The 26,973-nt window shown below is 31.8% G+C and overlaps 1 protein-coding gene across 1 annotated transcript in view; it reads right to left on the bottom strand.

Annotated features, from left to right (window-relative positions):
• The window catches only part of LOC110992896 (delta-sarcoglycan-like), a 35,511-nt gene extending 9,906 nt beyond the window's left edge, over positions 1 to 25,605 (bottom strand). The window contains exon 1 of the mRNA XM_022258885.2: positions 25,266 to 25,605. Within this exon, the coding sequence (XP_022114577.2) occupies positions 25,266 to 25,348 (83 nt within the window). The 5' untranslated portion in view covers positions 25,349 to 25,605. The remainder of the gene's footprint in view (positions 1 to 25,265) is intronic.
• Between the last annotated feature and the right edge of the window lie 1,368 nt (positions 25,606 to 26,973).

Below are 26,973 nucleotides of genomic sequence, written 5' to 3'. Positions count from 1 at the left end.
TAAATAATATTCGAATTTTAATTTTAGTCTGTCCCAAAATTTAAAAAAAGTTTTGTTATCATTGTGTTATACCGTGTGTGACCATGTGCTGGATCGTTAGATATTGTCATAACATTTGAATAATAATTTTCATTAAAATGGCTTATTAAAAATTGAAATTTTGAAATTAAAGACGTGTAGACAGGACAACGTCTGTCGGATCCGCTAGTATTATATATAATTCCAACCCATGTATAGTATAAATATATACTATACATGGGTTGGAAGTGATCACAACTAAGGACATCGTTAATTAATTTAGTTGTGGTCATACGAGTTATCAACTATCGAAAATTGTGTATTTCTCAAATTATAAAATGCACTTTTATTTTACAGTAAAATCCGCCGCAGTGAAGTTAAATAGCTGTTTATAACATCGAAAATCGAATGCACTTTCATATTCATGGATTGACTTTATAGTCTTGTTAATTCAGAATTTTAACGAGTCTTTTTATAAAATATTTCGAATACATCCGACTGCACACATTTATTGCTTTTTGGTCTGTGGTGAGGTTATTGAAACACGTTTTCAAAAGAGTTTCTATTTACGAGAGATCATCGCTTAATTAATTGTTTCTAAACATTTTAATCATAAATGTTGAATTAATTATATTTCTAAACTCATTAACGAATGATTGCGGTTAATAAAAGGGTTAGTGGAAGTACCATTTACCTAGTAAATCTATTAAAGGAAAAGTTGTTTGTATCATTGAATTCAATCTCAAGAACTTCTAGTACTCATTTAAATATTTTTTGGGTTTTTGTTAATTTACGTATCGATATTGTGATATATCACGACCGAATATGGTACTGAGAAGCAAGTTTCATATTAAACAATGTGTGAATAGAAAAGACACGTCCTTAAAGTTGCTTATTACAATGTAAATTTATAACCACCCAGACGACCTCTTTGCTATGAAATTGCTGATTATATGAAGATAAAAAGGGCCATAGTTGTTCGTTAATAACTGTCTAAAACTAGTTTATTATTTAGTCTATAATTTGTTTAAAGTATCATGTAAAGAGCGTACAAATTCTTAAAAGGCCGGCAACGCACTCGCGAGCCCTCAAGCATTGAGAGTGTCCATGGGCGGCGGTATCACTCAGGTGAGCCTCCTGCCCGTTTGCCCCCTGTTCTATAAAAATAAAAAAAATGCCCTAAAATTTTCTTTCAAATTTAAAATTACCTATTCAAGCTCAGGTTATTAAATAAATATATTTCAAAGGCAGAGTATTATATTTAAAGCGACACGTATAGTAATGTATGTAGCGTCAGCAACAGCTATAAATTTTCAAGGATTGGGGAGCGACAGGAGCACTGTACAGTGAAAAATTCTTGTATTTCACCGCAACATGCAAGAATATTGTCCACTTTGCTTACATTCAACTTGACAACAAAATTTATGTTACCTTTAAAATAACAAAAATAATTGCATTGTTATTAATGAACTGTGTAGGGAAGCAGTAACAAGAAGTAGAACTATAGAAACAAAATTAGCCGTTTCATTAAAAACTTTGATTTTTTTATATTTATAATTTAAATTTAGTCTTCCAATAATGTCCAAATAAAAGTAGTTAATAGTAATTACTTCCTATTTTTTTCAGTTGCAGTTGTTGATTTTGATGTTGTTTGTGTTATTTGTGTTGTTTTGTTTTAAAAGCAACATGCCACTACAGTATATATTGGCTTTGGGACTTCCCAAGACTAGAAATTTCATTACAATACCTTGGGACAATAACAGTAAAATTTCTAGTTTGGTATTAGACTTAATACTTTTCTATGGCTGGCTAAATCCATTAAAAAAAAGAAACAATAATGTTCTAATAATGAATATTTGTTTTAAATGGTGGCAAACTGGCCACCACGGGACGTCCAAAATAGGCAGTCATCGCAGCCCATGGACAACCATTTTAGCGGATACGTTGCCAATCTAAAGGGATTTTACTTTTAAAATAATTGGAAATCGTATCTTCCAGGGAAGAGACTGGGAATTGATTCCACTGTTGGCTAGTTCGCAAAAGAAAGTATTTTTTTGCGAACTAGCTTACGATATAGATTAAGATACTTCTTGTGAAGCAGGCCGTGAAAGTATCGGTTATGGATGCTTCAAAAATAGTGTATTTAGAAATTCAAAAACTAAATTCGTCGAAACGAACTGCCATTTTCATAAAAATTTAGTGTTTGACTTACTACAATCATCGCTCGATCGGAAGGAAGGAAAACATCGTGAGGTAGTTTGTATTAGATTTTTGTATCACAGGTTTGCATTAGATTCAAATAGTCGAGGGCGTGTTATTGGTCAACTGGTCATTTACTTGCAATTATCATGAACCAAAAGAGAATTTTGAGGTCTAGATCTAAAATGGTTATAGCGACGCATAAGTGTAAGAAATACAAAATATTCTTATATAAATGGAACGTTAAAATAAAGAACTTTACAAAGACAACGCTTGAGCCGGGGCCGCTCTGTTTATCTCTTCGTCCAGCCTTGCAACACGTTTGGGGGTTTTGTGTGGCATTAGAAACCAATTACAGCATTATCACAACGCCCACACGTCTTTTAAATTCTATCCACAGTACCTTTACTTTGATTATACTATAGATAGATATATTTAAACTGTCTGTTAGTTGTTATAAATATATTTTAATACAAAAAAAAATTGAAATTTGTTTTTCTAAAATAAATATATGTAGGTTAAGTTTACTTTGTTCTTTTCAAGAATTAAAAGGTTTTTTATGTTTATTATTATTTTATAAACATACAAAAGCATCAAACGTAGCACAATTCTTATTTACATTATTTAATGGGGATTTTATTTAGTAACATATTTAAGGATGAAAACGTACTTGCGCAAAGTGCATTGCTTGCCTACTGGCAATGTGGGTGTTATATTATGTTTAGCTAAGTTATTGCCAACTTTCTGAATCTCCAATATATAAAGATTTAATTTTTGCATTATTCGCTATAACAATAGCATCTTCGCTATAGTTAAAATTGGAATAAGGCATCAAGTAGAAGAATTTTCTTTGACTATTACGAAAATTCAGTAATAAGAGTATTGCGCACGTCATACATAATTGAGATAAAAGGTATAAATGGGGTTGAATCCAATAAATTTTCCGCGCGAAAGCGTAAACGATGTTCGTATTCAGGCACGTAGCATCGTCTCGTAGCCGATAGCCCGTAGCTCGTAGCTCGTAGCAGGGGAGCGCGTGCCGCAAATGAGGCATATTAATCATCTCCATCACGGCAACTCGACTTCTGAGCTTCCTCCGGTCCCAGATACGCCTTAATAGGACAAGCGATTCCTTTTAACAAAATACCGTTTTGTCAGATTCATTTTTCGTAGTGTTCAAAGCAAGATACATTTAAATTTCGAATGTCTGTTGTTATATCAATATGTCAGGTATATTAACGTATTAATATATATTCAAACGCTTTGCTTGTATCTAAACAGTATATTACTTTTCATTTAAATGCAATAAAAATAGTGTACTGTTTCTTTTAGAAAAAGGTGTTTTATTCCGCCAATTATGTGTAACAAGTTGTCTTATGGTTCATGATAAAAATTCGTGTGTTCTTATTCGGTATTTTATTTATTTATAAGTAATCTTACAGCTATACATATCCTTCCAAAGACTTCCAAACACTTAGACAATATACATACAAAGCCAAAAAAGATTACATTGTCAATCAAAATAGAAAACAAAGAACATTACATTCAAAAAAAGAATACTCAGATTAAATTATCCAATCACTCAGAGAGGGGTCATTCAAAACTCGTTGTGCTATTGATCAACAGTAATAACACAGCATACCGTAAAATCATGTATATGAAAAGTGAAATATAGTGTGCAGTCTGCTAATTGGGCGTTCTGCTGCCTGCCCACTGCCGCAATGTCACGCATCACATCACCCATAGAATATGCGAACCAAATTAAAGCTTAAAGGGTAGACTTACTTAAAGTAAGTTTTGTCTTTTTTTAAAGTTACTCGAGACTGAATAGACATAGCAAATATATAATGAAATACTAATAAGAACTGGCTATCAAAGTTTAATGTCTTCGAGTTTTGGCCTAGCATTTGTCGTGAGACTGTCCTTGCTGGATCGTAGGTTCGATTCCCGGCTGTGCACGGCATACTCTCTCTCTTTTGTCGGCAGCTCATGTCTGAACGTCGTGGTCAGCAACGAAGCATCTAGAATGCATCTTCTGTGCAATCAATTACACATTTTTTAATATTTAATATCCAACATTTATAACTTAACAAAGCATATAAACATTAATAACATAAATAAACAAGAAATATTACCGCTTCAACCACTAGTCTTGTTTTCAGATTTCTAAACCACAGCCCGTACTTTATATTTCCAACAAAGATACCGATGTTCTATGAACATTTGATAGAGGACTATGACGTGTCCTCTAAATATCAGTAGCGATTATGTTGCAATCGTGGGATGCGCGGAAAAACTTATTCATCATATTATTTTATCTACTATAAGAAAAGTTACAGAGTAATGACCATATCTCTTGTTATTATTTTCTTGATTGGCCTTCTGTAGCATGCCGTCAGTTAATCTAGGATCGGTTTCTTCAAGACATGTTCCTTAACACAAGATTTGAATGTCAGGATTTAAAAGTTCAAGCCACTAGGCAGTTATACTACTAATAATAAATAACAAATAATGTTGGATGATCGTTAACAATATTCCACTAACGAACCATCGTGAAAGTCATCAAAGTTCACACGCTTACACCACATGCATGGTGATTTTTATATTGCTTATGATAGTTCACAAATTGACACTTTTATTGTTATGATTTTGTTGCGCTTTAATTAACACGCTACTGCGAGCTTCGTTACGAGTTTTAATTAACCTTTTATTTACTGTATTTGGTAATAAATTGAAACCAATTATGAAGTTAATTTCTTAAATACTGTAAATTTGTGTTTTTTTTGATACATATTTTCTAGATAATTCCCCGACTATGTAGTCATCGAAGGTATTAAATAGCTTACGTAAATGATATTGCTAATATGATTAAACACTACTACTACACTACAGCAACACCCAAAAAGATGCCTCTTAATTTAATGTTGAACATTATTTGCTTTAAATTCGTCTCCGTTACTTTTATGCCCATATCACAATTTAAAATCTATATTTCCCCGAGTAACGTAGACAGTAATCTACTATTACAAGTCCTCTTTTATATTTGTATATTTCTTGTAATGAATAAACTCAAAGTATTGTTCTCTTGTGGTTTGATTATAAATATTATTTAAATAACTTTTTTTATTAACGTCAATGGAATAGATTATAATCTGATTCAAAATTTACATTTACAAGCAGTTCGCAAGTTAAGGGCGTAGAAAAGGCAAGAAGACCTGGCAAGAAAGTCTCCGCCACTATTTTAATCGCTACCGCTTACCGATATTACCGTTTGCTCCCTGTTCTATAAAAAATGTACATTGTGAGGATAATTTGTTTTTTAATTGTTTCACAAACTAAATATGGTGGATATTTGTGAAGTCGAGATTCAGTAATAAAGTTATCAACTAATGTATCAGTTTATAACTATCATAATGACAATAGATTTACTATCTGAGAGATACATGAAAATATAACAATCACGGGATAAACTATGAATACAACTCGTTTTATAGAATAACGATACATATAGATTAAGAATAAATTTTAAACTTAATAAATAAAACAACATTATGCTGATGAAGCAAGCAAGTAAGCAGTGAAAATCTGGTTTGGTACCAGATGGAAATGGGGATTGGAGATGAGAGAAAAAGAGAATTTCTTACATTATATTTATTATGTAAGATTTATATTAATTATATTTAGATCTATATATTTCAACTGAAAATCATACACTTATTATATTAGTAACCTATATTTCGCACATAGGTCTTGGGTTAAGCATTTTTTGTATTACTACTTAATGGTTTTTTTGTACTTGTAATTTTGTTTTTAAAACTCATACTATACCTAGTTTAGAATTCCTAATAAATAAATAGATATAGCAATGTATTTGTATGCCTTGAGTTTAAATGCAGTTATTGCAAGCGAATGCAACACGACGCTCCATTACGTCAGCAATAAATCAAATACATTGAAACATTCTTCCTTCGTGACGAGCGACTATCACCGCAGTCACGGATATTGATTCACAACCACTGCATCTAGTGGCTTTTATTATACAAATCAATGTAAATTTATTTAGGCAATTTTTATTCTATGGATTCACTCACATGCATGTGTGGCGTCGCCTAAAAAAGATTATTTTAAAAAAATGTTATTGGAATCCTGTCACAGATATTTTATTTAAAAAAATATAGGTAGTTATTTTATTTGCAATCATAACAATTTTCTTTACATTGCGTGGACCTTACCCTAAGAAATCTCTACTATGAAAAATGTTACGGCTATTTATTATTATGTAAGAGCCGAGCGCAAAAGAAGTTTTTATTTATGTATTAAAAACACAAAATGCTGTTTTAACTCTAACGAGTGATCTCTTCCAGGCAACCGTAGTTAGGAAAAATAACTAATAAGAAAACAGATAACAATGTAGACTAATTCAATTGCAAATTACGTCATTATCATGAATCGTCAATAAGTTCAAAAATATTATACTATTTTTTTATAGATCGGGCGGAAACCATGAGGCTCACCTGATGTTAGCCATAACGCCGCCCACGTTTAATGTCAGAATTGCTATGCCATTTTTTTAAGGAACAAAGGACATTGTTCGGAAATACTTTAGTGTGCAGCTGTTGGCTTAGTGGTGGCGCTCGGCAAAAACAATTACATATAAAATTAACCATTTACAGAAATGTAACGAATGGGTAATAATCAATAGCAACATTAGGTATATTTTAATTTACAGAATTTAGGTGTATTTTATTTTACAGAATTTAAAAAAAAACATGGTGCGAAATAAAAGGCTATATTATGTTTTGGTCTGTTTCAATTTGTATTAAAAACTATCGTTACTTAGCTTCAAAAAAAATCTAACTATACAATATCTGTCTTAGTGATATTCACACAAAGTTCAAGTTCACTAGAGAATGCCGACACCCAGTGAATTATGTATTGAGCAGGTTTAGGACGCTATCGACAGTGTATAATATCCTTTCTATAGCCTATAGGAAACTTTTAGATATGTTTGCGTACTTTAATGTTTATTATTTCGAAACAATTTTTAGAAATACTCTGTGTTTATTTTTCTTTGTGGATTTATTGTGTTACCCAGTGGTTTGTGTCGTATAAAATATAGTGAGTCCCAAAAGTTGTTGGCATGTATCAGGCCTGGGAAAAAAATCATCACGAAATATAAAAAACTGGGACTTTTTGTCACTTTTAACTGATATTTTTTCCTTTCGTAAACAATTTTATAAAATAGCTTGAAGACCGTTCGGAATTCTATTGAACATCCAGGTGCATTTGAAAATAATATATATAATATACCGATAAGTTTAGAATATAGTGTAAGGTTACTTGAGAAGTGTTAAGTGTTTTAAAAGCGTTCAATAGAATTATAAATAAAGTATTAATATACTCAATAATGTTACCAGCTTTAAACTTAACCATTTATTAATTTTTCCTAAAACAGAATATACACTCAAAGTGTTAAATAAAGTTCTAAATTTAAATTGTGGGAGTTGTGAAAGAAACAAGTTTATCTCGTTATGTACTTATTTGCGTAACATTTCTCGGCTAAAGTCGGTTTCTAGCAAATTGCATTTGGATTAAGGCCGCAGTTTACATTTGAAATTTTATGTCTGGTAATTATCATAACCCCTCTTTCCCCTAACCGTAAAAAGATTTATACAATAAAACCTTTTTGGATATTGCATATTTGAATTCTCATTAATAATAAATAATTAACCGCTAATTTAGAAAAAATACCGCATATTTAATAATACTTCTTTCCGGGATTTACATATATATTCATCTATTTCGTATTTCTATAGCTGACATTAATTAAATTCGAAAAAAATATACCACACATATAGCTAGTTGAAGAAGATGTAATACTATAACAATAAAAACATACAAAAAGGTTCAATACAAAAAATATATATGTGTGTGTAATTAAAACACATCATACAGAATTCGGCTGTGCAGTAAAGGTATGTAAGGGTATATTTTAAATGTTTCAAAAATTTACTGCGATATACGGCGAATTTTATAATTTTTAAATAATTTAAATGTTGTAATAAGGTTATTATAACTAAAAATAATTAGTTTTAATATATTTAAAATTTTAAATTGGAATTTATTTTTTCCATATAAATTCCAATTTAAAATCATTTTTTTATAAGCTTTCTAAGTAACAATTCTGTGCCTGACCTACGCCGTAGAATTTATTCACCGCACAAAGGTTAATTACATATACAGTCGCTGTTATGCACACACTAACATAGATATAAAAACAAACGATCACAATCGAAATTCCAAGGGTTTAATCAATCAAGCTGTCGTGACAAAATAAGAGCAAAATATTTGTTCACTAGGGGCGTATTTCAATTAAGTTTCTCATAACATGTATATGACACGAGGCATACCTGTATGGAGAGATATGGTGCATAGGTAGAGTCATGTTCGGGTTAATACCTCGCCTGAGAGACATGTTAGGCCGGCTCAGCGAAACGTCAAAGGCAAATTGAAAATTAATTTATGCCTGCGAAATTTAAAGCTCTCAAATTGTAAATCACTCAAATCCCTCGCTTTGTATTGACACAGTTTGCAAAGGAAATTAACTAAGATAACTGTTGTTAGAAAAACTTTATGCGATGATGCAGTGAGTAGGCGTGCTCTCAACCATGAAGTCGGGGCTTCGAATACTGGCTATTCAATAGACTTGCACAATTATTTTACTCGTATGGCGAATGTTAACATTATGTTATACAGATACCGCTGTGGAACTAAAAATCGACTTGTGACAAATGAAAAATACTAACACGTGTAAAAGAACCATTTACATTATGAATGTTGTTATTTACATATAAATTCGCAATATAAGTTCAATCAATAAAAATAAAATAAACTAGTGGCGTTACAAAATTTTTAGGTCTTGGCCTCATTATTGTTTGCCAATGTAATAGGCAAGTAGGTGATCAGTCTCCTGTGGCTAACATACGCCTCCGAATTTTTGGATTCAAGACAAGCCGGTTTCCACACGATGTTTCTCTTCACCGTTCGAGCGAATGTTAAATGCGCACATAGAAAGTCAATAGGTGTACAGCAGGGGATCGAACCTACGACCTCTTGGATGAGAGTCACACGCTGAAACCACTAGGCCAACACAGTTTATCACAACAATCCATAAATATCACTTTGTCTTTATATCTTCACAGTTTCAAATAACACAAATTCGTTTAACAAGAGTCTCATATTTGAGACTCAAGATATTGCCTCTACACTCACGACTTTGTTTTATACTATGATAAAACAAAGTCGCTTTCTCTGTCCCTATGTCCCTTTGTATGCTTAAATCTTTGAAACTACGCAACGGATTTTGATGCGATTTTTTTTAATAGATAGGGTTCAAGAGGAAGGTTTATATGTATAATAACATCCATTAAATAGTGGAGAAGTACTGTTATTTTTGAGGTTTCTAATGTGATGTCGTAAATAATTACATTTTTTCCGCTTACATTGCAAACGTAGGCTACGAGTTTTATCAAAATAATGTACTAAGTATTGTACACAGTTTTTCTGTAGTGTATTTAGTATCAGCATTGCACCCGTGCGAAGCCGGGGCGGGTCGCTAGTTAAAATATAAATTGATGTATTTTGTTGGAACGACCAGTATATTAACACGTATACACCAGTAAATTTCAGTTCTAAGATATTAAGTAAACGCAAAACATATTTTATGAGAGCCCTAATCACATCAATTATTTAAATGTATGTAGTTATTACAGTCGAGTACAAGTGGAAGCGATGGAGCTGAACGCACTCGCGGGAGGACTCCGAAAAGAGTCGTAAATACACGCTCACTTATAAATTAGGATCATAAAGCAGTTGCCGAAGTTTGCTAGCGTCCCGACGACCATAAAACAACGTTGACATCTCTGGGGGATACGCTTGTCTACCCCTATTCGATCTTTCAATTTGCGTAAATTGTTATTTTGTTGTTTCATTATACGCGAGAGTGTAAATGGAACAGTTTTTTCAAACAGTTTAAATTTCGAATTATAAATGCGACAAAAATAAAATGAAATACGTTTATTTTATAAGATCATCATGGTATCACTTATTCCACATTAAATTCGAACCTGTTGGCATCCCTACTCATCGGCAAAGAAGACAGAGGGTGTTGGCCGAGAGAAAAAGCCGGCGTAAAAAACTCTCGGTACTCTTTAAAAAAAAAAGCAAATCATCAAACAATTCTAATTTTGGCTGTTCCATAAAAATAATGGTTCTTAGATCTCAAGAGAATGCCCTCCAGACAGACATTTTGCGCTGATGAAGAGGTAATCATCGACAAGTCGTACAAGAAAAATGGTATCAAAAAATTATTTTCGCTTTAATCTCTCAAAGCTTGAGCAGTGTGCCTAGTCGCTTCAGCGTGTGACTCTCATACCTGAGGTCGTAGGTTCGATCCCCGGCTGTACACTAATGAACTTTCTTTCTATGTGCGCATTTAACATTTGCTCGAAAAGTGTAGGAAAACATCCTGAGGAAACCGACATGTCTTAGACCCAAAAAGTCGACGACATGTGTCATCAGGCACTGGAGACTGATCACCTACTTGCCCATTAGATTTAAATATGATCATGAAACAGATTCAGAAATCTGAGGCCAAGACCTAAAGAGGTTGTAGCACCACTGATTTATTTTATTATTTATCCCTCTCGAAGCATTTTGAATAATGAAGACAATTTTTTTTGCCCATCCAGTGTTGGTAGGGCTGAGTCGAAATCGTTTTGACTAAAACCAAAACCGGGATCTATGATTTACTAAACGACAAAATAATTTTTAAAATTTTTAATGAATGTTTACTAAAATCGACAGGTTCAAAGTGTTTGAAATTTTCAAAGTATCTGTTAGAAATATTTTGTCATGATATAAACGAAATGCAAATTTAATTTAACCTCCACTGACATGTATGAAGGCCAACAAAAGTAATTGCATTACAAATTAATGAGACGTGTTTAAATTTCGTTCATTGATTAACGTCTGTTAAAAAGCACTTTGCATTTAACGCTCGTAGTTTTTTAAATTAAATCCGCAATTCTATAGAATTACTAGAAACTTTATAATGTATACCAACTATTTCTGTAATACAGATTCGTAATGAAGGAAAAAAAGGTATTAAGTGGTTTTTTTTTAAATTAATTTCGCAACTCTATAGAATTACTAGAAACTTTATAATGTATCTCAACTACCTCTGTAATACAGATTCGTGATGAAAGAAAAAATGGTTATATATAAGTTTACATCATTTATTTACGCTGTTTGAACTCAACAAAATAAGTTAGTAATTTTTAGAATTATTAAAAACACTTTTTGGTTTAATAAAACACGATTTCATTTAAATGAGTTATGACTACTTCACGTAGTTTGAGTGTGGAAACAACTGCTTAATTTGCATTAAAATTTCATTTCTCTCCTTTTTAAATATTTTTTTGTAGATTTGTGAACGAAAGGCAATTAATTTCATTAATCACTCATACAGTCATAGCAACTTGCATTGAACATTGTTCTTCTTAATAGTACGATCTCCTTTCTATGTCTAATGATAAAGTCAATGTCAAAAATCATGTATTCATATAGGTAACATATTGTCACTTACTAACGGCAAAAAAGGAATGTACTCTTCTAATTTTACATTTACTACCAGTTCTCAAATCAAGGGCGTAGCACGAAAGAGAAGAACTAGCAATAAACTCTCTGTCACTCTTTTTAACCGCCAAGTTTTTTCTGTTTTACACAACGTGTGTAAGGAGCTGCAACCATTACACCGTGTTCCACATGAAATCTTAAGTAAACAACTAATCATTTTCAACATATCAAACTAATCACGACTTCCAAATTCTACGATGGTTCTTAGTGTGACTAACCTTTAATTATTACAATTTTTGGTTTAAAAATTGTCATTTTGTTTACATGTGATATTTCTAAAATTAGATAATTGGCTAATCTTGATACACTTAGGCGTGAAATCGTAAGCAGAATTTTATATTGTATGTATTGTTGAGGCATTCGAAGACGATACGAAGGTTTACACAGACTGTTAAATTACGAAAAATCGCAAATCTTGGATAGGCTTTCCGTCATCATCGATACAACTTGATGCAGGTAATTATTCAAAATTTAATGCCAGAGATGGGCTGGGAGAAGAAAGAAGCCGTGGTTGCGAAACGTTCCATACGTGGACCGGCATCACATCTGCCGAGGAACTGCTTCACTACTAATTACCTCAAAACCAAGTCAAGTTTTTAACAGCCAAATTTAGGAATAAAGTAACACCTGAGAAGAAGTATTTTTGTCCACAAATAAGTGAATTTTATCGTTATTTTTTCTTTGTAGTTGACATATATTTAAATTTGTTTTATTTTTTATTTCAAGTGTGTAAGGAAATGTGGTGAAGTCGCTGGAAGTAATGTAACCACACGCTTTACTGTACTTTAAGTTTGTTCTGAACTTTGCCCGCAGGGCGTAAAGTCAGCTACGACATCTTAACTTAGTTTGCATGTCCAAGCATTTCGTTGGTATTTTTTCGAATAATTTATTACGTTGCAATTTCGTCTCTTGAATTAATTTTACACTTAATATATCTTTAGCAATGTATAATATATAATACATAAACAAAATATACTGAATATGGAATCACAAATTTTATGTTTTACTAAAAATACCTCATTTTAATTTTTTTTTTTTTATGAAATAAGGAGGCAAACGAGCCGACGGCGCATACAGGGCAGTCATCGCGGCCCATGGACAACCAGTTTGAGTGTGTGTGTTGCCGGCCTTTGAAAAAGGAGTACATTCTAACTTTGAATAGTTGGAGATCGTATTAGGAAAGCCCCCACCTGAAGTCAATTCCACATTTCCATGTTTATTACACTGGTACAGTAGAAAACGGGAATAAATGGAGACCCAAGTAGGATAGATTCTGGAGTGCATTGCCGCAGCACCTTTTAGCAGTCTATATGCTATTTTCTTGAAGGACCATATAACACAACAATAATACAAAAGATACAGCATTCAATAAATAAATTGGTTAAAAAAATGAGCCGTCACGGGACGCCTGGCAGATGTGAAACATCGATATTATTTTTTAAAAAGTAATATGCAGAAAAGAACAGACTGTGATAGGAAATAAATATGTTATAATGATAAAATAAAATATTACGACTTTTTTCCAGATAACGATGACTATTTGTTGAATAAACATTATATTCATTAAATATTTTTAATGTGAAATTTACTACTGCATTTAGACTGTATATCATATAGTGTGGCGACGCGCCGCCACGGCATGCGTCGCCACGCCAGAAATCGGTTTTACGTGCGGCTCTAAATGTTTCACATCAAAAACACTTATACTTGGAAAATAATTAATGAAATAGATATGGTTATTGTTAAAGTGTTTTTCGGAAATTGAATTCTAAACAGTAATAAGTTATTCTATCAAATATATTTAAAATATAATAAAAAAGCCTATTTATTTTAAAAGCATTCTTTAAAAATAAAACCTTGAACTATGAAACACGAACCACTATGCAGCTACCAGGGAGATATAACAATAGAAGTGATTTTTACAATGTTAGCTATGTACATAATGCATCCAGTGCCTAGAATGCGAGATCAGCAAAGGTGCGTGTAAATTATTCAGGCAGTACGAGGTTGCTCCCGCGAGCTTCGAGTGGAATACTAACATCTGATCCGTGATTGTGCGGGATAAATCTGTTTCAATCACTTATTTGTGTCTTTTAAAACATTTGATTCTTCTTTAGATTTATAGACGTTTCTATCAAATTAGATAAGTCCGATCCTGTTACCGCAGTATGAATTTAAATTCCTTTTAAAAATAAAAACAATCAATACAAAAAACTTTATACATCAAATTATATATATATATATATATATATATATATATATAAATATAATAATAAAATATAAAACCTCTGTGTATTTATTGGACAAAATGACTTTGTTATTCCTCTTTTATATTAAACTAGCAGACTCGGCCAAGCGTTGCTGTGGCTAAGGTTTTTGTTATATTACATAGTAGTAAACTCATCATGGGAAACGGTAGGAGAATTTATGTGAAACGTTGGTACCACGGCCCTAAACCAAACTACCTTTAACTCAGCGCCATCTGTTAGAATTGTATCAAATGATAAACAAATAATTTGAAATAAAATAAAATTGCGACTATAATTAAAGATCTAAACTATCCTATCTCTCAAGTTGGATCGAACTGCACATGGTGTGCGAATTTTATTATAATGGGTTAAGTGGTTTAGGAGTCCATTGAGGACAAACATTGTGACACGAGATTTATATATATTGAGATATGTTATAATGATCAATGCGTCATACATATATATTTGTTAATTGTGTTTTATCTTTATGTTTGAATTTTTATCCCGGTTTGGCTATAATGGTGTATAATGTAATTGTATAAATAAATAAAACAGTAGCGCTACGCCTTTTTAGGTCTTAGCCTCAGATTTCTGAATCTGTTTCATGTTCATTTTTAAATCTAATAGGCAAGTAGGTGATCAGCTTCCAGTGCCCGACAAAAGTCGTCAGCTTTTTGGGTCTAAGACATGTCAGTTTCCTCAGGATGTTTTCCTTCACCGTTCGAGTATACATAGAAAGAAAGTCCGTTGGTGCACAGCCGGGGATCGAACCTACGACCTCAGGTATGAGAGTCGCACGCTGAAGCTACTAGGCCAACACTGCTCTGCAATGTAATTGTGTAGATATTGTATAATAAGTAGCTGTAGTCTTTCTCTTGATTAAAAAAAAACATCAAACGGATATTAGTTTGAAATACTAAGTCTAGCTAATTGAAATTTTCTGTGATTTAGGGTGTATCCTCTTATAACAAAAGCAAATTAACAAATATATTATAACTTGAGGCAAATATTTATATTGAAATATTTTTAAATGATGCGTTGATCGCCTGTAGAAACAGGAAAAAAGTAATGACATTGAATATAATGTGCAAATAAATAAAATATCTAAACAAATCACTCAATTTTTTGAAAGAATTAAGAATTATAAAAAAAATATAATTCATTGTAAGAAACAATTTAAAAATTATAATATGAATACAAAATAAAAATATAGATATGGAGTATGAATGTTAAGAAAATACTGTTATTATTAGTAATATATATTCTTCTGTTTTTTTTTACAGTAAGTTCTATTTAATAATATTTTTTTTTATTAAAATGAGTGCCCAGAGCCAATCGCGAGCTAGAACATTAACTGTCCTATTACTACTAACTAAATTGAGAGACTTTTATATATCAAATATCAAAAGATATTACAGTTAATAGCGCAAAGGGCCTTAATTGATAATAAGTCTGCTATTAGAAAAACAGAGGAATATATTTCTTATCATAATTCAAATTTATGACAAAAAGCTCTATAAAAATTAATTAGTCTACTATTAAAATAACAGATAACACTGTTTTAACTTCATTTTGCGATAGTCGCAGTAATTATCTACAAATTAAAAAAAAACAGAAGTGCCACAACTTGTTCGATCTTTAGAAAGAAACAGTAAAACTCTTATACTCTGATCTTGGCTGCAGACTTCTGTATCTGCTTCATGATCATTTGTCTAATAGGCAAGTAAGTGATTTGGCTGTGGTTAAATAATGCCGTCGGCATTTTTTGGGTCTAAGCAAGCCGGTTTCCTCTCGATTCGAGCAAATGTCACATACACATATTTACAGAGTCCATTGGTGAAGAGCTGCGGAAAAAACCTACGACCTCATGGATACGAGAATCCCGCTAAGCTAGTGGCCTAATTATGAACTAGCGAAAAACAAATGACGACTTTGTTCCTATCTACTAAGAAATTACAACCGAAATAACGGCAAAAATGACGTGAAACCAAAAACTAAATTGCATCACAAAACAATAAACAATTGTTGTTATTACCCTCGGTCGGAATAGAGTTGAAATATACTGAACAATGCTACGGCTACTACGGCTGTTTCATACATAACAGAGCAAAAACGACCAACAAAAATAAGGTGAAATATTATCTCGCTACGAACTGAAACGAATGTCCACATCGTCGAATATATTCGGATCAGTTAGGAGACGTGAATAACAATTACTATGGTAACTAAATCTAGATTTAGATGTTAGAATTGCATGAAATATTGCCTTTCTTTATCTGTAATATATTGACAGTTTTATCACTAAAACATTGTTTTTGACTAATTAAATTAGTTCGGCCTATGTTTACCATTTGAACTATATACAAATTGTTCAATGTCAAAGCGGTATTAGGTTTATCAAAATAATACGGGAGTCAAAAAATATGTTTATTATGTATATATGTTTATTATATAAGATATAGGTATAATTTATTCCACGTCATTAAATTTGAATCGGTAGACATCCCTAATCATCGACAAAGAAGACAGAGGGTCGGCTGAGAAAAAGCCGGCATAAAATAACTCTTAGTACTCTTTTAATATTTGTTTTAAATTTTGTAGTATTTTTTGATGATTTCAGATCTTTTTTAAATTAGAACCGAGAGTTTTTTACGCTGGCTTTTTCTCTCACCCTCTGTCTTCTTTACTGATGAGTAGGGATGCCTACAGGTTCGAATTTAATGACCTAGAATAAGTGATACCTTGACAGTGGTTACCTGGCAGAGATCCTTATCATTTAATTATATTTAATTTTTATATTATGTAACGAAGTGTTTATAAGTAAATGATACTAAAAATAGTCACACGCTGATATCACTACAACAACACTGCCGTTGAAGTCATCAATATTTCTTTACCGCAGAAGTAGTTAGTATTGGTCCATTTTGAATTCTTATCAAACGAATATATTTATTGAGTTTCGCCAATCTGAACCAACACGCCACTGAGTTACGTGTTATGCATGATGCAATATAAATTGCGAACACGAGCTGAAATCAACTAGCTGTCGACTGAATCGAATAATTTTATACCTCATCGACAGTTCACTCATTAATTATTTTAGGCAACACGAATCCTGGATATATCGAAATATTTGACATCACGTTTATTATTTTGAATACAAAACGTGTTTATGAAAGGCTTTAAAACAACTGAACTTTTGTTCTGTAGCCTTTGTTGTTTTATTTTCTTGTTCATTTCAATTACAATTGACTGACCTTGAAGACTTGAAATTTTCCACTCGCTCACAGCTTTCAGAGAAGGAGTTTTACCTTTACTTAAACAATAAAGGATGTACTCCATCGTATTTTTATTTTATTTTTTAAATAAACAATATGTTTACTATAATAAATATTTATAATTCACTGAAAACATTATCCTTCCAATTTAAATAAATGTTTCAACAATTTTACACGAAAAAAGAATTTGATTATTTTGAAATAAAATATTTTAGTTTTTAAATCAAAACGGCTTAGAACTGTCAAAAGGCTATCGGCCTTTCAATCGCTAAATGTTATGGTTTAGAGTAAGCTCTTTATTTTAAAGTTCATCAAAGTAAATCTAGCTGAAAATTTGTGTTACAATTAATTGAGCATTAGTTAAAAAATATTTGTAATAAAGCTAGAATATCTTTATCTAAATCATAAATATCCAACAAACAAATAAGCAGTATTTTAAATATTTTAAATTCTCTTAACCTCCATAGTAATCATAAAAATAATTAAAAATTAATAAATAGGATACACAAAAAAATTGGTTTTAGAATATACGTATAATATCTTTTAATATTATAAAATTATATTCTTACATAAGCTTTTGGCTACCTAAATTTAGTGGTGCTATTATCCTATTTATAACTCAAAAACGGCTGAACTCCTTTGGCTGGAAATTGGCGGGAGCTTAGAACCAGGAGACAGGGTCTTAGACGGACTTGGGACTACAAGTTTATTCAGTAATAGTCAGATTATTAACAATTAAATGTAGACATTCACTTAACCCGTGACCACACATGCAAACATACATATATACAATTGAATGAAATGCAAATTAAATTCAAAAATAAATAAGACAACGCATCTATAATTTAACCAGTAACTAATGAAGAGTTTGTCATTAATTTTATATTGTCATTAAACATTTAGAGAGCGTTGACAATTTTAATCAAATAAATCCTCGCATGCATTTAGTTTCAAATAATCAAATTAACTGCTATTGAAATGATGTCAGTGATTCAAAATATTTAAATTGACAAATAGGAGAGGAAAATGCTTAATAGTGACGTTTGCTGTGCAAATACAACAAAATGTCAGCTCATCGTAATGTGTTTTAATAATTCGGTGGCGCTATAAATGGTTCTACATGGGTGTCAAACGTTTTGACAAGGAATTGATCAGCATTCTGGCTCATTTATTCTATAGGTCTATCATCATTCATCAGGTCGTCAGTTTGCTTTTTCTGAATGCAAGTGTTAATTGTAAAAAAATCGGTGCACAGCTGCGATTCCAAGGTAGAACCTCAGAATTGAGAATCACAAATTTAATCCAACCCGTCTTTTGGAACGTAAAACTTTTAATGCGCATGAGTAGTGAAACGTCACGAAGATGTGCAGCGTTTTTGGCGCAGAAAGGGAGAGAGTGATTGAGAGAGAGTGAGAAAGGGAGATCTAAAAAATACACGCTATTGGTTGATGTATTCGTTTATTAGTTACATATTAGAATTTTAGATGGCCATGCGTAACGTCTTGTACAGTAAACGAAGATTCTTATTTATTTATATTATAACTTTTAGCCCGTGTCAATAGTGTGAATATATAGATATACAAAGAAATGGAGTGTTTATATACATAATCATCTATTGGGGCTTTTACCTTTATATATATTAATGTATAAAGTAGTTCTTTCGTCTGGCATGTGTACTTTGTATTTACACACTTTTTTATATTCATTAACAAATTAAATAAAAGTATTAACTTTGTAAATGTTAAAAGAATATTCGTAAATATTCATTATGAATAAGAATATACCCCCAGCTTTATGACGAGTGTCAAAAGATGCTGGAGACATCTTTTGACACTCGTCATAAAATTCCGGCTCCAACATGTGTTTTATGTGTGTTACATGAGTGAACAGAGGATTCCTGTTGATTATTACGTTTTAAAACTTATTTAGAAACTATTTATGTTCCTACCCGTTTAGCACTCGAATATAAAAATATAATGTTACATAAACTTAATTGTACATTAAATGCTACATAGAACGTTAACTTTGAATTAACGATAGACAAGAAATCGCGTGCCCATTCATAATTATCAGCGCCATGATCGAACGACAGAAAATTGTTAGTTTTATTAAAACTTTCTAAAATTGTATTAATCCTAAATTGATCTCTAATGTAGTTCGACTAACTTAACACCATTAACCTATATCCGATAAAATCAATAGCAATACTGATTGAAGTTCTCTCATTGGGGTATGGGACTGACTGATTATGGGGCAGGTATATAATAAAGGTACTAACGTAACTTTATTATATTTTATTAAGTTATACTATAATAGTAATAAATTTATTAGCCATGAAAGTAAATAATAGATTTTCTAATAAACTGCCCAATCATCAGCCCACGTCCTTATGTCAAGGCCTCGTCCACCTACAACTTACTTATGGACTATGTGAATATACAATTAACAAAAACATTATCGTGTGAGTTATAGTAATTGTATTTTCCCTTGAACAGTGTGGGCCTGGCTGAAGCCAAATACGCTGAAGCGTACGACTATCATCTCTAAGGTCGTAGCTTCGATCCCCGGCTGTTTAAAAATGGACTTCTGTATTCTGTCAGAAGGTGAAAGAAAACATCTTCAGGGAACCGTTTTGCTTTAGACACAAAAATTTGACGGTGGCTGATCGCCTATTCGTTTGACAAATGATCATAAAACAGATTCAGAAATCTGCGGTCAAGACCTAGCCCTAATAAGGTTGCAGCGCCACTGATTTATTTATTTATTTTATGAATATACATTATTGAAAACACCGTCAGTCTTATCCTAATTATTATAAAACTCCTTAATGTTCTGACATGATTTCTTTTCAAAGTGTTAAAATATATCTTTTAGTTTTTTTTGATTAAGTAAATAGCAAATTTATAAAGGTTCAATTTTTAATACAAATTTAAATTTACTAATATAATACTAAGTACGTTAACATTTTTCAAAATAAAAATGACAAATCTCAAGGCAATATTTTTACTCTTATTACATTTTTTTATAGAACAGGCAGGAGGCTCATCTGATGTTAAGTGATATCACCGCCCATGAACACTCTCGATGCCAGAGAGCTCGCGAGTGCATTGCCGGCGTTTTGAGAATTGGTACGCTATTTTCTTGAAGGACCCTAAGTCGAATTGGTTCATTACTTTGTCAGTTTATTCGTAGCAGTTAAGATTAGTCTTTAGATTAGTCAACTCCTTGATACAAGGCTTGTGAGGAAATTTAAAAGGAATCGAATTAGTGAGTTAGTGTAAGTGCACGTTAGTATTAAGTATTAAACAGGTGTTAGTGTGAAACAAATGGTACACAAGAACTGTGTCTTCCTTAATAGAGAGTCTAAGAAGTGGTTTTCGACACGTTGATAAAATAATTTTAATCCTCGCTTCTATGTATGCTTCAGTTCTGGACTTCGCTGATCGCCGTATAATATCTTAAACACTCGTATCGTAACACTTCCTTTACTAATAAAATATATAAACTTAGTTTCGCAAGTTAAATTTATTTGTTATAGTAAGTTAGGTTAAATTGAAATTACTTATTACTATTAATATAGGCTAAATTGTTATTATCAATTATGTCTAAGTATAGAGACAATTATAAAAAAGATTTGTCTTACATAACCTTTAACAAAATCCAAATAGAAAACAAGTAATAAAAAAATAAACATAAAATTTACATACAACTTGCTCCGTTCGTAAATCTCGCGACAAGGGGATTTCTGTTCGTGAAGTTACCTTTTTTATTTTCACTTTATCTGCACGGCCTGTGAATACTCGCGAGTCGCCCTAACTTCAATAAATCAATTTGCACACTTATACTCGCACGGAGCGAGTTACATTGAGAGTATGTTAAAATTTCCACATTAAAGTTAGCTTAAAGGAATACGGAAGTAGTTCTACTTAATTATTTTTGCGAAGTTATTCACTATTTTCGAGAATATTGCTACTGCTTAGAACCGCATAGAAACTTTTTTGATTTACGACAAAAGCATGTCTTAAGTTAATACGATAGCCGTACATGCAATTAACTGTAAGAGTAAGCAAAGACATATGAACCAAAATTAATTGTAAGAAATGAAATTTAAAAAAAATACAATTAAAAACATAAACAAGATAAGACAAATACACAATAAAATAAAATTACAAAGAATTTTGCTACTTTTAATTTACTGTGCAGTTGTTTTATTGTGTAAGCAGAGAAAAAAAATGAACTAGGGTACATCCATTTCATTTCAAACACATCATTTTTTGAATTGAAATAAAACTGAATGGCTGTATTGGTATGAAATTGAAATTGGTATATCCACATTTGTACGTCTGTGTACGTCAGTACTTATAAATGTTTGTTGCATCGACTAAAAATAAATACATAGCCTAGAAGAATTACAATAAAAAAATATGGTGACGTAAACTTGTTTAGAGGGTCTCAAAACACCGGGTGGGTTAGACCTAGCTGTACACCATGCAGTTTATAATAACATATAATCATATAATTATTAAAATGACTTGAAATTTAATTAATAAGTAGTATTAAAGGTAGGGTAATAGTAGGAGTCGAGATTTGGTGCTAATTATGACTTTAAATTTATAATTTACATAATATTTTCATTATCATCATTATCAAGTTTTAAATTCTTAGTAATATTTGTTACTTTAAAATGTCAAATTTCAGTTTTTTAATTTTATTCTTTTGTTTTTTTTATGTATCTTTGTCTTTTAATGCGCTTGCTTGTTTTCTGTTTTTTATATATAAATTGTTTATCTATGTAATCTGTTTTGGCTTTCTGTATTGTCTTAGTATTTTGTATTATAATATGTATAAGTATAAGCTGTTAGATTACTTATAATTAACTAAATAAATAAATCATTTCTATAAATACAAACACATACAATGTACGTCTTAGTTACGCGTCCGTTTTGCATCACAAAGTTAGATGCGAGTGTTGTACTATTTTAAACACGATAACGCCAACTTTCCAGACTCGAAATGTGAATACCTTGTAGCTAAAATGTGACTAACGGAAACTGTGCAAGTAAACTGTCCTTTCGTGACATACATTCTACTTTTGCCTCTCACCCTACGAGGACCATCTATTCAAATTCAACGCTTTATAGAAACCTGTCACAATTCGTATTTCGTTTAATGTAAATAGTTTTGATAAACGCGATTTATTTGATGTTGTGTTTCCGGGGTTTTGTACTTTTGTAGCCGACAGAAAAACTTGTTTTACAAATTATTTGAAGAAATCTATTAGGTATGAGGGTGTGCAATTATTTAATCAATTACCATCTCAAATTCGCAGTATTGGAGTGTTTGACAAATTCAAAAAGACAGTAAAGATGCATGTTATAATGAACACAGTTGACTAAAATTAAGACGGCTTATGGCGACGTGTATCTCGCTCGTATATATACATATTAATATTAAGTTTCTCATGTAAATAAAATATTTTTGTTTTTGTAATGAGTAATAAAGTTCTTCAAACATTTACAATTATTACTTTACGTCCGTAATTATCTAACAAAATATGTTATTCAAAAACCTTGCTTAGTTGGTTGTTAGATAAGATAGTTATAAGATAGTATATTTAAATTTAGAATTGTATCTCGCTGCAACATTACTCGTTAGAGATAAAATTAATAGTTCATAAATATTTGCAAGACTATGTGGGTAGTTTAATATTCATTCACGTGTCTACCGTCCTACCTAGTATCTGTTTAACATTACGGCGAATGATTAGACGGTATATATATAGTAGATGGTACATAATTGTTGGACTCGGTTTCTGAACTTAAACGATCATAAAATCCGATGTACGTAAAGACCTGGCCAAGCCACCCTAGCTCCTTCCAGGAGTCCAGACTTCTGGGAACTTTTCAGGTTTCAGGGAGAGACCTTACTGCTCCGAGGATTTCTGCACATTGGAAAGCAACAGCCGCGCCTTCCAGGACTACGGGTACTTGGGCGATTAACGGAAGGTTTATTATGTTGACAGACAAATTAAGATAATAAAAAAAAATATAAAAAATACGTTTTTTTTGGAACATAAGGTCATCATGGTATCACTTATTCCACGTCATATGTGATGAAACATACTCTCGCTTTGGATTACTCGATTTCCGTTTTTTCGCAAAGTGTGAGGTACGAAAACTAAGCGCAGTCCTTATAAGTCCTTTATGTTACAGAGTATACCTGCTAGTTTCCAGTGTTTAAAATAACATCAATAAACTGCTTTCTTTGATACATTTTGAACAAGTAATTCAATTCTAGGAAGGAAATGAATATGAGTTATGTAATTAATGCAATAGTAATATGCTAATTCAGTTTTTGTATTGTAAACAACATAAGTTATTTTGATATAGCGTTTATGAATTAGAATCTTTTATATATATTTATATGAACGACTGGAAGGAGAAAATTATGGTTGCGGTGCACTGGTATCATACTCGACTAGGAACTGTTTAGACTGGCGGAAAATACCCAGCAATTTAAGTTGTTGTTCATAACCAACTTTTAGTAATAAAGGGATACCTGCAGAAGAGATATAGATAATTAAAAAGGCTTTATAGCTTCATAGGCTCTTTAGGCATTAGAGGCTCAAAAGTAACTACTATTTATTATCATGTCCTACAGATTATTAGAATTACCCACGAAGATTTGGATTAAAACAATATTATCACTGTTAATAACTTTATACATACAGTCAGTGCAACTCAACAGTCTTCTCAACGTATTCTATGCTAAAACTGAAAGTATTCATATTTTGCAAGAATAATTTAACTATAAGTATTACGTAGAATAGATAGTAAAATTATTATGTACCGGTAGCAAGTCAAATGGAAGATACTAACTGCCCATGACACAAGGAATCCTTATGTGAAACTGTATTAACAAAAAATGACCTTTTTGTTATGTGTAATATTTTTTTTTATATCTTTATTACGTGTTTCGATATATAGGTAATCCAACACACTGTAAAAATCAGTAGTTAAAATGGAAAGTTAAGAAATCACAGCCTCATATTAATATAGATTTGACCTTCGCATTATTAACATTTTAATTAAACGAGAAAATCCAAAGTGAATATTTAAGGAAATTTGTGGGTAAAATTAATGAAGATTACAAATTCACGGGCATTGAGTTTCACATTTTGGCCAACCTTACTTGTGAGGCTCAATTGAGAGAAATAATTCCATCCATTTATTAGGTTTAATTTCCCCATTTTATGGGAGTATCTGTAGCATTTAGTATCTAATACTTGAGGTTCCGATTTCCGTGAAACAATCCGTATTTAAACGCCTGGATTCTTTTATTGTAATTTCTTTCAGGGATATTAACGCGATTTTAAAACATTTTCGTCATTTCTTGACGTTTTCTATGCTTTTCAATGGAGACTGAAATGTATATACGTAAATTAAATAGTATTATATTATAATAGTTTTGATATCTTTAAACCAATGTAAAGCTTTAAACTTGTTTTTTTATTATAATTATTTTATAATATTTACAAACATATTCAAAATACTATCCTACTTTCCTGAATTTTTTCTCAGACCAATGCCAGCGATCGCCACGTAACTGTATGTAATTTTGAATACTTTTTTTAATATCTGTTATGCTACGTCTACTTTAGGATCCCGTACTAAACATTATCATATTTGTATTTACTTCCTGCTCTTGGGGGTTGCATTTATAAATAAAAACAAATAGAAACGATAAACAACGACGAGTTTAATTAAGATCTTTTGTAAAATTAAATATAATATAAATAAAAAAATAAAATAAATTTTATACTCACTTGCGTCCCTTGTGATCTGTATAGACGATGTGATTTCTCGCTGCAGGCGTTTGGCGTGTGCGGCCCAAAGAGTGCGTTTCCATATTTAAATTCTATCGATTTTGCATTTCCATACGGACTGTATGTGGTTAAACACTTCCAAAGTGTCTGCGTGAAGTTAGTAAGTGTAGCCTCGGAATTATACGTCCGCTGGCCGCTCGGGTACAGTTAACAACTTCAGATGGTTGGCTTGTTAGAGTCTCAACATTGTATGCACTGTTTCCACTTCTTAGCTGCAAAAGTTTTCTTGCTCATTTGGCTCTTTCAATTGCACTTTGGGAATTACTGTCTTTCATATTTCGTAAAATGGAACTGATAAAATAAATTTGTAAAACCTTGTATACAATCTTATACTCTAGAATTTATTGAATATGAATATCGTATCATCTAAATTTAATTTGATTGTCTTGCTGCGAATATGAAACTATTGACCGAATAGATTTAAAAAAAAACGAAAAGAACCAAAAAATACGCATAAATTAGTTTTTTGTGAAATTGGACTTAGGCTTTCTACGTCTTAAATTTAAGCACTACTCGCCGCCTATACCTATCTGAAACGCTAGAAGATTTATAAGGGAATTGTGATTCAAATTAACTTTTTGATGAAACTGGTACATAGGCAAAGTCTATATAAGCATTATGTTGCCAAATTTAAGAGTGATACTTAGCCACCTCTTATATTAGAGTTTTATCGTTACCTAATCCTTCAAGATTTAGTATAAGTATATAACAGTATATATTTACCTTCTGTCAGTAGGCGTGGCTAAAGATTGAGGCGGGCTTATTTTGATATCGACAAAGAGGTGGAGAAAAGGTCGTTGTTTATCGAAAGCGTCCCTTCAAACATCTTAAACGAAACTCAAGCGTAAACTGCGCAATGGACAACAAATACCTTGCATATTTAGTAATAAATATTTTAAGTAAATTCTCATTTCATAAATTATATTTGAGACAGTGTATAAATGGGTTTAATTAACTGGGGAATGTCGAGAAAATGGCAAATATGCCGGGATCGCCCATCCGCCCGCCCGCCCCAGCGCTAACTACCAGTACGATTTACATTTAACTTGCGTTAATTTATTACACAAACAAAATACCGTAACGAGAGAATAAGAGCACACCTTATTACATTCTTATTAACTAACGTATTTTAAATGGAATAAATACTAGCAAATCGTTAAAACTGAAATATTTTTTTTATTTTAAGTTTCGGTTTTTAAAAGATATAAAATTCATATAAAAATCTACAACCTATACACAACGTCTACATTTAATCCGCAAGCACGATTCAATATAACTAAACCACTTCTAAGTTTACTTACAAAATAGCACTAGCAACATTGTCACGAAATAAGTTACGCGAAGGACACGAAAGATGCACCCGGTATGATCAGTACCAAGGCTCGGCGCCGACTGAATTCAGATTCTCTCTCTAGTTATCCTGAACAACAAATCACGAATGCGTCAACTCAAGCAAAAGTGAATCCTATCGTAATGCACTTAAGTTCAATTTACAACGCCAAGGTTGTTACGCGCAAAAGACTCATGGAATATGTTTCGAAATTCAAATCTTTCTACACAAGCATAATGACTGTTTTAAATGATGATGTATGATTTTAAAGTTTTCTTCACTGATCGCATGATAGCCTCTATGGGTATTGGATTAAGG

Source organism: Pieris rapae, chromosome 22 (assembly GCF_905147795.1).
Source record: "Pieris rapae chromosome 22, ilPieRapa1.1, whole genome shotgun sequence".
NCBI classification, from domain to species: Eukaryota; Metazoa; Arthropoda; class Insecta; order Lepidoptera; family Pieridae; genus Pieris; species Pieris rapae.
The sequence above is the reverse complement of the archived record's forward strand: the minus strand, read 5'-3'. Positions and strand labels throughout refer to the sequence as shown.